This window comes from Taurulus bubalis, assembly GCF_910589615.1.
Source record: "Taurulus bubalis genome assembly, chromosome: 3".
NCBI classification, from domain to species: domain Eukaryota; kingdom Metazoa; phylum Chordata; class Actinopteri; order Perciformes; family Cottidae; genus Taurulus; species Taurulus bubalis.
In genome coordinates, this window is record NC_136591.1 from 9,609,461 (window position 1) to 9,623,282 (window position 13,822).

General features: G+C 46.8%; 1 protein-coding gene across 1 annotated transcript in view; it reads right to left on the reverse strand.

The window, feature by feature from the left end:
• The window catches only part of ppargc1a (peroxisome proliferator-activated receptor gamma, coactivator 1 alpha), a gene marked incomplete at its 5' end in the record, with an annotated part of 34,562 nt that overhangs the window by 1,674 nt on the left and 19,066 nt on the right, over positions 1–13,822 (reverse strand). Inside the window, 8 exons of the mRNA XM_079216246.1 lie at positions 1,321–1,472; positions 1,833–1,954; positions 3,745–3,865; positions 4,827–4,919; positions 6,663–7,899; positions 11,491–11,564; positions 11,766–11,811; positions 12,721–13,744. Coding sequence (XP_079072372.1) covers positions 1,321–1,472; positions 1,833–1,954; positions 3,745–3,865; positions 4,827–4,919; positions 6,663–7,899; positions 11,491–11,564; positions 11,766–11,811; positions 12,721–13,744 — 2,869 coding nt within the window. The remainder of the gene's footprint in view (positions 1–1,320; positions 1,473–1,832; positions 1,955–3,744; positions 3,866–4,826; positions 4,920–6,662; positions 7,900–11,490; positions 11,565–11,765; positions 11,812–12,720; positions 13,745–13,822) is intronic.

Consider the following 13,822-nt stretch of genomic DNA (forward strand, 5'->3'; position numbering starts at 1 on the left):
ATCATGTCCTCTCTTTAAAAGCTGATGGCTTCAAGCATGTGCTTTTGAAAATGTATAGCAACCGCTTCATTTATTGAGGAAAGTGCTCTTTTTCTCTCCAATGACCCATTGACCCTCTTGTAGAAGTGCACTATATCATTCCTGACCTCACATTTTGCTGGTAAATAAACATTAGGAAGAAAACTGGCTGCAGATGCATGAGTCAATACCTATCTCGTATGTCATCATCAAATGAAGGAGATGATCTTTTGTGGGTGTGCAACACTTGACATAATGGGGGATCTCTTTAAGTTTCAAAATGGCTGCTCAATTATCACAAACAACATAATTGTGCAACAAACAGAATAGAGCAAAGTACTTTTTTTCTCAAAAAACCCACGTTGATTCCATCCATTTGTGCACAGATTTCTGACTGAGATTCATGTATCTGATCAATACAGAAGCTATGTACATATATCGGCGACATACATGCACTTTTACTCAAAGCTATCACTCAGGTTAGATGAATTCTGCTACACTGCAGTCGGCCATGACGCCCTGCCTCGCAACAAAGGCAGTAGGTGTGCATAAGTAGGTATGCTCCCACAGTGGCCCCTCCCTCTAAGTAAATGACCGGCCCCTACCTGCCACATCAAGGCTCTGCCTCCTTTCAGCGCTGCAACAGCTGGCAACAGATGGAACCTCACTCTAGAGAAGGGAGGGGATGCTGGGACTTAACCTTGCTCCCACCTTCCTCTTCTTCGCCTCATCTCTTTTCTTTCTTCTAACGTGCCTTTCTCCTCGTAATTTCATCTCTACTCCCTCCTGTTTGCCATTCTCTTAAAGTGATTCCCATCACACACAAACACACACACACACGCACACACACACACACACACACACATACATATATATATATTATATATACAATGGCAGATGAAAACACATCTGCACACATGCTTTTAAGTGCTATCTGTCCTGCATTTTATATCAACAGGGTAAAAACAAGCATCTGAAGTCCACATGAGTAATGGAGTCTGCCTTGTTTTCTTTATGATACTACAGCTACTAACAGGGAAGAAACTGAGCTCTATTCTTGGTATGTCCACAGATTGACCTCTGAACTCTTTTTGCCCTTTGAGTCATGAATGCCTGGTGGACACATTCAGCACTGTAGGAATTGTTACCAGCACATAGATGGGTCTCTAAGGATCTGGAAGCATCACTCAAGCCTTTTTTTGCCGTCTTCTTTCCCTCTTTTCTCTGACAGTCCTCCCAGCTACGCAAATGTACTGCATGACTGCAGGGGGCAGATGGAGAGAACAACAAAGCTGCACTTACCCAAGTCTGTGTAATGTGATTTGCAGAACTGCTTTTGTCCGCCAAAGCACAGCTCGAACTGAGGCTCGTTTGACCTGCGTAAGGTGTGTCCGTTCTCAAGGGCGGCAAAGGCGTCACAAGTGTAGCGGTACGTGATGAAGCCAAAATTGTCCCTGGTCGAGAATAGAAAATGATACGTCAGAGTTGTGCTGTGGGGCAACAATAACCGAACAGGGGGCCTTGTCTTAGATGACGATCAAGCTATTTATATGCAAAAGAGAATCAATAAAAGTGTATCTTTGGGGCTTCATAGGCTAAGAACTAGAGGGATCAGGACACGGTGAGAGACTGCAGAAGCTTTGTCTTTGTCTTACACTTGCCTTTGCTCTGAGTTAAACAGTTACAGCAGACCATTTTTGTGTACAACATGACATCCAGAGGTGAGGAATAAATGTTCCCTATCCCCCTATACACGAATACCAGACTACCCTATAGATGCACACACACATGCACAGAGAATCCTGGGGCCTTACCCATCGTCCCTCAGGTTCACAGCACATTCTTCAATTTCGCCAAAGACTTCAAAGCGGCGCTTCAACTCTGTCCGGGTGCAGTCGGACCTCAGTCGGCCCACGTACACCACCCGTCTCTCCTCCTGCTCGTTAAGAGGAAAGACAGAGGAGATTAAAAGGGGGGGTCTGTTTTTTCTTTCCCCCTCTCTTTCTTCACTGAGCCCTAATGAATTGGTCTTGATCACTCCTGTGGATACTGCAGCTGACTTTCGCCCCCCGTTTTTGTCCCTCTTCTCCGTCTGTCTGTTGTGTTTCTCTGTGATTGGTTCAGCCTACTTCCTGTTATCTGATGGAGTTGCCGTTTGGAAGCGCCCTCAGTCTGCCTTGGCACTACGATTCCTCTTTCTCTCTGCAACTCATCAACCAGAGGCAGAGTGATTTTTATCAAATGATGCCATGTCTTAAGTTCGGGGCTGCTTCTTCTTTTGCAAAGTCTAAAAATAAAGCGGTGAGGTGACTCAGCTATATATCGGAAAAGCCTCCTTCCCTCCTTCCAACTTGGGAGTCAAACTCACAATGTGCAGTAAACTAGGCATGGTCAGTTAATAGTGTAAAGATATTCATATCCAAGAGAGAGGGAGCATTAAGAGCAACAGCAGTGAGCCACGGGGTAAAAAACATGGATTTCCTTCAACCTCAGAGGACGTAAGGGTCATAGCGGAATAATTTTATGAACAAACTGCACAAGGCTGCAATTACGGTGTTTGAGTACTTTAATTGCATATGCTAATCATATAATGCAGCACAAGCTTGGGGCTATAGTGTTTCACTAGTATTATTTATTTATTCATTCATTTACTTGCCATTACTGGGGCAAGTCCACTGAGGCCCGCTGCAATTGTGAATGCTGTCTTGAGGATAGTAGTAGCTCCAACAAGTAGTAAATCAGTAGCTTGGTGCTAAACTCAAAGTTTACCTTTGCCCCGTCCGACTTATATAATCGCTGAGGAGGATACTAATTAACTTACAGATTACTGTTTTTATGCATTTTTTTCCACTCCCTTAAAGGCTTACGCACTGTTTGAGACAAAAAAAGTTTTTGCTGAATTAGGAGTTTAGCTGCTGACAACTGATAAATAGGCGGCCTTCTCGTGATGGCACCCTGAGGGTGCCTGTGTGTGTGGGTGAGTGAGAGAATGAGGCAAAAACAGACAGACAGGAGGAGACGCTTTCACATCCCCGGCCTCCCAAACCTCGCTTGACAGCTTGAGCTTTGCTGCTCGTAATTGTTTGTCTCGCCATCTCTGAACATGTGTGCATGCCAAGCCACGTTGCATTACTGCATCATTTAATGTACGCTTTATCAACAAGTGGTGGGAGCGCTACCCCGCTGAAAACCTGAGTAATTTCACACTGAGGCGTGGAGAGCGGAGATATGGGAGAAATGTGATCTTCACTGCATCCGGCAGAATTTTGAAATGGATACAGAAGGGAAAGAGCTCCAACGGAATCAGTGGCCGTTTCCTTCTTTGTCCTTTCCTCTGTCTTGCTCTCCTAGTTTCTGTTTTCCACAATTTTAACATTTTACCCCTGTGGTGTGATGAATAAGAGTCGACACTGTTTCCAGACAGCGGAGGATGTTAAACGGATGTTAAAAATAAAAAAAGGAAGGGCCTGTCGTCTGAATCATTCAGGAAATCACTTTGTATGTATTCTTTCAGTAGGCTGGCACGTGGCACTGGGCTGGAGGATTTCTCAAGTAATGTGTGTGTCTGCGGGAGCTTTCTGTGTGTTTGCAGGAATTTCTACATGTGCCACAGCAGTGATTGCATGCGGTCTTTTATCAGTGTCGACAGGAAAGACTCAAAGTCAAGCTCAGAAAAAAAAGAGGATGGGGGTAGAAATTAGATGGCGTTTGTGTCAGTTAACTCACTATTGCTTTTTGCTTTTGCCTCTCTCTTTGCTCGGCCCTTTCGAACTCCCGCTTCTCGTAGTCCCGGCGGTACTCCTCCCTCTTCAGCCTCTCATGCTGGTACTCCTCGTAGCTGTCATACCTGCTGGGAAAAAGCATACATATGACATCACTGTCCTAGCTCGTCCTCTAAATTCACCCTTCCTGTTGATGACTGTGAAGAACAATTGCCAGTATTCGCCAAGGAGTCGTCCCCTATTTTCTCACCACTGATGGTTGAGAGGGGGGATTTCAAACGAAAAGGAAATGGACATGTTAATAAGATGTCTCTTCACCACCGCTATGATTACGGAGCCCACAGGATAGGCCCGCGGGAGTGCCGGCGAGCAGCGCGGTCGGGGAGCCAGGCAGCTGCAACTGTCAGCACTACTTCACATGTCATTACTTTCTGCTTAGTTAGGGCTTCATCAAGAAGGAAAGTGCAACTTTCTCCCCCACCCCAGACTAGCACGAGACGTGTCCGTTAAGTTTTCGACTGATGAGCGACTCTCAGGCTTGTCGGGTGTCATTAGGCCCGTGGGTGCCAAATCAGCTCGGAGCGCTGAGATGGTGTCACTCTCCCTCTCTCTCTCTCTCCCTCTCTCTCTGACAGTACTTCTCTGCATATGAAACGCTCCCCTCTGCAGTGGCTCACGGAAAACTACAGAAGCACGAAGTTGAATAGGCGTCATTATACAGCTGGGAGCGTGAATCATGAGTAAAGTATGAATGTGCATCGGTATGATTTGGGATTCTTTTGTCACTAGTCCAATAAAACATGATCAATTAAACATATTTGCCCCCAATGTTTGTCACGAGGCCCCCGTGTGGATGGGACGAGCTGCAAAAAGCTTCAGTCTCGATGTGTAAAGGGAATCACAGAGTGGTGACACTAACACCGCATTTGTCTATAGTGACTGTGATTCAACCATCCTTCCTTGCACATCGTACTCTCTCTTGAATTTTGACAGTTTCTAAGAATAAACATTTGTCCGAACCTGAAGAACAGCGACTTAACAATACGATACGTAACGTATAACTGGAGAGGAATTTGAAATAATCACCTTGGCCTGCGGCTGAGAGGAGATCGAGACTGAGGGTGGGGGCTTTTGTGAGTCCTGGAACGAAAGGTGCTGGGATCTGTGTTGTGACGAGACCTGTGGGAAAACAGACAATGTTGAATATGAAAATGTATTTTTTAGCAACACATAGGAATGCTGTTCATCTCACACATACAAAAAACTGTTTAAATAAATCATGCAACATACTGATGACTCCTGAAAACTTGTGACACCTTGGTGAATTTATTCTAGGCTTTGGGATCCAAATTAACCTCATAAGACCCATTTAGATGTTAGAAACTAGGTTAATTCCAGATAAAAGCATTCTGTGTTCTCCTAATCTAGCTCATGGCCAAATTAAGTGTGCATGATTTCCTTCAGCTCTTGTATACACACGCGAGCTAGCACCTTCATATGTCTGCTATCTATGTTGTATGAGGAAATGGTCAATACTGTGGGCCCAAGTGACCTGACTGTAGAGCTTGTACTGTATCTCTGCAGTCGGTAAGCTTCTGATGCTTAATTATTGAAGTGTTGCTGAAGAAGCACGATCTGAATGATGGGGGAGAAGTTTGGGAAGCTCAGTGAAGCAAAGGAGTGCCAGTTTTGAGAGATGAAGGATCCTACGCTGTGGAACTTGAAACAGAGAGGAAGGATTTTGAGAATTATTTTGCTGAAATTCTATTTATCTTTTCTTGCATGAAAATATAACAAGCTTCTTGTTCTGTCCTTTTCAAGAATCCAATCTCTACACAGTATTGTCAGAAAGCTTGTCATTGTCAGAATCTGATTGAATGCCTTGAGACTATTACTGTATAATTTGTGAGCGAGTTGGTGTAGAGCCCAAGAACAAGAGCCCGGGTAGAGTAAAGTGATTCTCTTGGCTCTCTGGAGTAAACTGACCTTTAAGTAATCAGGCAAACAAACTGAGTCACTGCAGTGGAGTCCTGCACTGTGAGGCACTCAATGGACTTCTACTGACAAACTTAATTTACTCACATCCCTCTCAGTAACTACGGTTTGCCTCTGTTCTCCTACCAAAAGAAACACAGCCAGAAAGCCCCTCAGCTCTGATCAAAGGGAAGCATGGGAAATGTAGTTCTCACACAGAGCTATGATGATAGGAGTCTCTTTTGAGAGCGGTTTAGAGACTACATTCCCACAGCCTGGATTTGGCTTTCATCTATGGGGATGTAAAAGAGGAGGGTTTGCCACTCAGTAAAAACAACAGCTGCCGCTTAAAACAATAGCCCCGGCATCAAACAAAAAACAGGAGCGTGCGAGGGAGCCAGTGAGGAGGGGGGTGAGTGTTAGGAAGACATTCAAATAAAACTCCCTGCCTAGAGATTAAAACTCATACTTTTCAGAAGTCCAGTGCCTCTGGTGCGTTTAATGTTGTGTGTTTTTTTTTCTTTTTGGTTCATTGTGTGTTTTAGGGAAATCGCATCATTCAACCAATCTTTTTTCCCCACTGTCACTTTATAGACATTAAAGTGCCGCCTAGTTTAAAAGGCAGCGTTTGGTTAGTTTAATAACTGCAGACACTTTGGTTAAAATCCCTTCAACATGGCCTATTCAATCTCTTTGTGTAACACTTATATATTCTGCATTTAGTCCAGACAAGGCAAAGAAGCAGGAGGTCAAGCACCCATGCTGAGAGGCACCAGGGTCTATCTTGTCTGACACCAGCTCTGATGACTGATCAGGCCTGTTTTACACTCCTAAGATAGATCCCCTGCCAGCTCCAAGTTCCTGTATAAAGTGCATAGGTGGGGAGCAGCCAAGGCTGAGCAAAAAGAAGCGGGAGGTTTGTGTGCATGGGTCTGGAAAACGTCTTACCAGGAGGGGCGTCTGTCGGGTGAGCTAGAGAGGGAGCGCCTCCGATGGTGCGAGGAGGAGCTGCGGGAGTCAGATTGGGAACGAGAACGAGAACGGGATCCACTGCTGGTCCAGCAGAAAGGCCTGCTGGGAGAGAGGAGGAGGGAGGAAGGTGGGGAGACGGAGCCTCGTGAAGGGGAGCAGCTGGATGGTGGGGAACAGGAGGGAGAACAGGGGGGGCAGTCAAAGAGAAGGTCCAGAAGGGTGCCCTCCCAGGGATAGAGGAAGCGACTCTCACGGCCCTCACCCAGCTCTAGCTCATCCTGGAAGGGCAGGAGCCCTGGGTGCAGGTAGCTGGAGCCAGGCAGCCTCTGGGAGGAGGAGTAATTCTCTCCCTCCTCAAGGGACATAGCGGCTGCAGCCTTAGTTGGTTTGCTGCCTGGTTCTCTCTCCTTCGCAGCCTGGGTATAAAGGGCTTGTAAGGGGGGACCAAAGTGCTTGTTGAGTTCTTCTCTGATTTCCTGGTCACACAGGAGCTTCCTGCTGATGGCAGAAGAGTAGAGTTGGTCCCAGTCAATAGGGGCCTCTTGTGAGGGGACCTGGGGGGTTTGTGTAAGGGTCTGCTTGCCTAACTCCTGGACCCGGGCTGCGTCTCCATTCACAGAGGCAACATTTTGCTGCTGGGCCAAACGACCAGATGAAACTGATAATGGAGAACGAGTAGATGAAGATGATGAAGAGGATGGTGGCATGGCTGAGTCCTTACATTCGACATGCCTGTCCGCCACTTTGCCTGCAGTAGGCATGGGGGCAGCGGTGGCACCTGAGGTGACCGTCATTTCCGCTGCTGCTGGAGTCATGGTAACAGTGGCTGTGCCGCCGTCCTTCTTAGCGAGAGCTGACGCCTGGCAATAGTCATGGTCACTGTAGCCACGGGGCGCCGCCCGCTTATTGTTGCTAGTGCTGCGATGCTCCCCAATGTCGCACCCCACAGTGTGTTGGGTGACCGAGTAAGGTAGGGCGGTGGACGCTTTGCTCAGCTGGGCATAAAGCTCAGTCTGTTCGGGACCCTTCCTGGTGGGGCCCCCGCCGGAGGCACCTGGGGCCGGGGCCAGAGCGCCGGGGCCCAATTCGCTCAGCCTGGCTCTTTTGCATGCCAAGGCTGATGAGGAACATGAAGACAACTTGGTTTTGAGCGATGCTTTGAAAGGATTCTCTTGACTGGCTTTGTGTGGTGGCGTGGTTGGTGGTGTCAGACCTGCAAAGGGAGGGAGAGACAGAGGTTGGTGGAGGTGTGGGGGCAGTAAAAGGAGAATGGAATCACAATGCAAACCTCCCCAAATATCCACCTCTCCCTCCTCCCCTCACTCATCTATAAACTCCCAGGTCAGTTTATGGACGGTGGACACAGATACATGCCTGATTAAAATATTCACTTTCACTTGGCCTAATCCTGATCTCTATTTTATTGCAATCTTGACAGATTAATGTAATGCTTGGTGTAACTTAATACGGTGGTGCTGTAATACGGATGACTTGCCATCCACTTCCTCCCTGACCTTGGAAGGATCCCTTTTCATGAGAAAAAAAAAAACATGACACAAAACCCTGCAGAGGACAAACGTAATGCACCCGATGGAAAGAATTAAAGTACATGTATCATATCTCTGGCTGGCTCACATAAATGTCTGCACTGGACAGCAGCCAATTCATCTGAATAAAACCAAAGACATTTTTTATCAGCCTAAAAAAATTATCAGTGACATGACGGCGTGCATGTTTCACGATTATCCAGCACAATGTCCCTTTTCTGTGAAACATTGGAGCGTGCCTGGTGACGTTGCCATGGCAAGATGTCATAGAGGCACAGGAAGTACTGGCGAATGGGTCGTCGTTCTTCTCAGATGGCGTGTCCCGTCTACTTGTGCCCCCCTCCCCCGACAAGTATCCCCAGCCTCTTACAGATTTACAACCAGACAGATGGCAGTTATATGGGAAGTCCTGAGATGAGCCCACTTTATAGCATTGTTAATGCACTCACACAAACAGCCGCCAACATTATTCTCTCTCTCTTTCCTTTCGTTGTGCATTCTCCCCTTTTCTCTCTTCCTGTCTGCCATCTTCCGTGGATCAATCTCTATTTCTTCCTTTCCGTCTCCCAGCATCCTATCATGTTTCTGTCTCACACAGAACAAATGTGCCCACACACACAAAACACACTCGTCACTAACAGTCTCTCACTGGAGTCAAACTCAGCCACTTTGAAACACCTACGCTCTCCCCTCTTCTTTGCCTTCCTTATAATGCACATCATTCTTCCCTTGCTGGTGAATCGCACCAGATGAATGCTATTAGTCTCAAATCCAGTGCTAGAGTATTCTCTGGGAGTGCGGGAGCCTGATACATAAATATGCAGGTTTCTGAAACCACTTGCTGTGTTTGGAATGCCTGATCCAACGGCTTATCATCCTACTTATTATCTGGAAGTGTCTGTGAGTAGGACTGCAAACCCCACTCGCCTCTTTCCCCCCTTTTCTCCCATTCCTCCCTCAGTTCTGAATGTGATATAGACATATTATTCTCACTGCCAATGGAAATGAGCTATGAAAAGAAGAAGGGAGAGAAGGAGGGGGACGCTACACAATGCCTGAGGAACTTCTGTTTCACCAATGACGCGCCATCTGGCCAAAACAATGTGCGCGTGGGGTCATAAACTAGAAGCCATTAGCAATGGAGGGGGGGGGGGGGGGGGGGAATAAATCAGAAATAGATAAATATGTGTCTCTCAGTCAAACTTGCGAGTGATGGATGATCCGCCAATACAAACACCAATCATGTAGCCACCGGGAAGGAAACGATGAAGCAAGTGAACAAGTCAGAAAGAAAGAGGAAGGTTTTTTTTTAGCATCTTTTTTTCTCGTCCAGCTGTAAATTGCAAGGAGACCGAGGAGCGAATAACAACTCTGTGCTTAAAGAGTTGATCCGGTGGTAAGCCATGCAAATAGCAACACACAGACCACCCCAGTGTCATGAGATACAGTAATTAAAGACAACACTGCAGCACAGGGTAAATCTATTAGCTTGGCAGAGATTAGGAGAGCAGTCAGATCCCATGGGGGCCTTATTGCCTGTTGTAACCTTTACTGTACCAAGAAACATGCAGCCAACAGTCCAAAAGGTGACTTGGTTGAGTATTAAGCATAATTTGGCTCAGGACATGATGTACAGGTTCTCCTGATAACCAAATGTACCTTCCTATGGAACAGTAACCACTACTACTACAACTCATCATAAAGGTATAAAATAATGTTTCTGCCAGCAATTCATGGTAATGTTCAACTATGAGTTGTCGACCTGCCTTGAAGGTGGAGGTTGGAGCACACACCTGGCTTACTTCCATCTGGTTATCAGTACCACCACCATCATTTTTATTGTACTGGAATATTACTGTCAATCTGCAAAGGACATTCAACTCCGGACCTCAAAGCGCTCACCTCCGCTGACTGGGATCCATATCCATTTGTCTCCTGCAGAACGAGCCTCAAAAGTGAATGCCTAAGTAGGAAAGGGGCTCATTAACCTGGAGTATTCTGGACTAATGGTTTTCCTGCTAATATTCAGCCCTACATTTGCTTAGGACTGTAAACTCAGATGAAGGGCTTTATTTGACTGTGCTTGTAAGGCAGATGCAGTGGAACAGAACGGTCACCCGGACTTGGCCACAGGTCAATAAACTCAACCACGTGCAGTAAAACCAGAAGAAATATTAACCGCTCTTGATTGCCCTGGAGCTTAAGGCAGCCACGCTCTATCCCTGCTTTAGGTCTCAACAGGCATCCCCTTTAACCCCGAAAGCTTATCTCCACAAAAGGGTTAAATATCCCTTGGACCAAGGTCAGACGGTAAGGGGGAGATCTCTTGGGGTCTGAAGTGCCACAATTGCCATCCCCCACAAGAGATAAGTAGAGGGTGCAGGGGGCAAACATGAGGTATTTTTGAGGAGAATTTTCCCTGCTGGTAAATGAATACTCAAAGGGGGCCAGTGCAACATCACACAGTGCGAGAGGCTAAAGGGCAGCCATTTTGTTTTTTTATTGACCTTAGATGATTAATCTGGGGGAGAAGGAGGTAATTACTGACATCGTTCATGCAGAGAGAGAGAGATAGAGAGATATGACGCCCAATATTGCAGCTTTCTCTGAAATTCTCTTCATTTCTGTCTTGTAATTACCTTTTGCCTATAGCCGTCTTCCGATGTAGTTAATTATAACTCAATAACACAAAAGGCAATAATGATGTTGAAAAACCCTCACACTGACTACAGTTACAAAACAGCATCCTATGCATACAAGTCTTCACATTGGAAATTGACTCCCCAGTCAGCTGATCTAATTGCAGAATTGTCTGGGGGCCTAAGGACAGGATGGCACAGATCATACAGGCAAAACCAAATTACACCGCAAAACCAATTAAAACAATAACACTGCCATTTCAATTTTCCTATGATGTGTAGGCTAAGTAAGCTGTCAGTCAGAGAGCATTAGGATCTGATAGAGGAAGAGGAAAAGCATATTAACTCTTCAGTAAAAGGGGAGTGGAGGTGGTGGAGGACGGGAGGGGTTTGCTAATAAACCCCGAAGAGATTGGAAAGCCTAATCAATACTCAAACACATAAAAATGTTCTCCTATGCCTTCACCTTGAACTCTGAACTGTAATAGAACTATCAAGATGTCGAAAAAGCCGGGGTTAATAATAGCTACAACAGGTAAGTGAGAATTTCCACTGACTAATGTCTTTTTTATGTAAAATTACTACACATGTTCTTAATAATCAGAAAAGTATGCTTACCTGGGGTTCCAGCAATCTCCACACTTAATGTGCGTTCAATGGTTTTGTTCTCATACGGTGATCCCTTGTGGTCACTGGAAGACAAAAAAAAGTGCAATATTTTACTTCTCAGGTGACCTCAAAAAGCTTTTGTGATCTAAGAAATGGAAATGAGTCACACAAATGCCTCAACTTGGAGTCTAGTCTGTGTAGTTTTCTTCGGATTTGTGTTTTTTCGGTCGTTTTTTGGTGCATGTTTTTGCCTAAAATAACGTGGAAAAACATCTCACACTTACTTTGGAGACTCTGGGGTCAAAGGAAGTGGCAAGGTGGTTGGTTTGGCTGCAGAACACAAAGGAGCATGTGTAATTATTGACCTAGGTATGACACTCATAGCAGAAGAGAACAAGTCCACATTCTGCAACAATTAATCTCAATTTGGCGCATTAAATGCAATTATTGCTACAAAAACACCCATACCTGGTTAGAAAGTCTTCTATAGACACTATTGTGAAAACCACATCTTTTTAGATTGACCCCGTTTTAACAATTTATTGCCTTAAATTAGACTGTCCACTCTGTGTGAGGCAGGATGAAGTGATGGTACGTTTTTTCAAAGGTGTCGAGACACAGACATACCCCGCTCAAGACAACAAACAGATCGAAATGGAATAAAGACATAAAGAGACGATGCCACAAACAAGACACATGACAGTGGGTGAGCCCCTCTCTGGACAAAAAAAGTCATAATCGCATGCACCAACAGCAGAGGAGGGGAAAAAAAGAAGGAAGAAAGGAGAGTCAAGGAAGCTTGTGCAGTTGCCCGAGGCTCTGGCCGACTTGTGCTCCAGCTAAGGGAACGTGGCTTGAGTTGCACGGCGCTCTAGAGCAGCACCTGGGCTCTGAGTCTAAACGAACATATTCAGCACACTCGGCTCAATCAGCCAAAGATGGCTCAAGGGTCGACTCTATGAGTACAAGACGTACAGTAGTAAGACGAGGCTCGGCCCTCCCCCCCCCCCCCCCCTTCTTTAAAAAGAATCGCAATCTATTTAAAGAAATGAACGCCTCCAGGACTAGCAAAAAGCATTGGCTAGCAGGCTGTTGTCATTGTTTATGCCCTCAGGATGACTGTTAGATTCAAATTAGAATAGGGGTTAGTTGTCAAGTCAAACTGGGAAGTGGTTAGAGCAGGAGAGGGAGAAAAGAGAGCAAAGATAAGGCCAGTGGGGGGGATGCAGTCATGATTACCTAACAACGGGAGGCCCTGGTCGTCGGGGTGCTCGCTGAGCGCCTGCCTGTGTGGGTGCCCTTGCCCTTGTATGATGCAGGGAGGGGCGGGTTCTGCAATTCTAGTATCTGGGAAGAGTGGGCTTGGTGGGCCCTGTGAGAGCACCGCAGCGGGGCTGCCCGTGACATGGTCATCATCATCAACACCATCATCATCATCATCATGGTCAACATCCTCCCCACAGAACCCCTGGCTTAGCCACCGGAGCTCTAGTCCAAAGCCCATGTCTAGGCCTAAGTCTGACTGGTTAACCCAGCTCTCTAGGTCAAAGGCCAGAGGTGACAACAGGGAGCTTGAGTCAGGCTCTTCAAGCTGACTTACTCCCCGGTTTCTACAATCATTGGTCCCTCCAAACTCTTCCTCCTCCAGCTTTGAGGGAGCCTGTGCTGGGCTCTCAGACCTCTTACCTGCTGATTTGCTCTGAATGGTGGGTGAAGGGGTGATCTGAGGTGGGAGTAGGTGGGCTCGATATTGAACAGGCCTCGGTTTGGAGGTGAGCAGCTGGCTAAGTAAGGGGTGCCCCGGCTTCTCATCCCTTTTCTTAATAGTTACTGTGATGTGCCTACGTGGTGCACGGCTGGCACCTCGGTTGATTCTACGGCCTTGCCTGCCAAAGCCCTGACTAGCCTGAGTGGCGCCCTCAGCCTCTCGGCAATGCTCACAGCTGTGACTCACCTCTCGGGGAGGGAGGGAATAAGAATGCATATACCTAATAAACCTAGCGGCGGCCAGGCGGCCCACATCGCCTGGCGGCCTTCCTTCTTCACTGGGCGGCCCGTGCTCCAGTTTGGGGCGGGCATGGCCGCAGGTGGAGGTTCTGTGGCCGACAGGGATAGAAGCACCCTCCGACTCCTCAACCACGTCATCGTGAGCGCAACGCTGCCACTTCCCAGCCCCAACACCAGCCACACTACACTGGCCTGCAGCCCGGCTCTCACCTCGCTGGTGATGCTGCGGTGGCGGCTGTTGCTGCTGCTGTTGTTGCTGTTGCTGTTGTTGCTGTTGCTGTTGCTGCTGTTGTTGCTGTTGTTGTTGCTGCTGCTGTTGTTGCTGTTGTTGTTG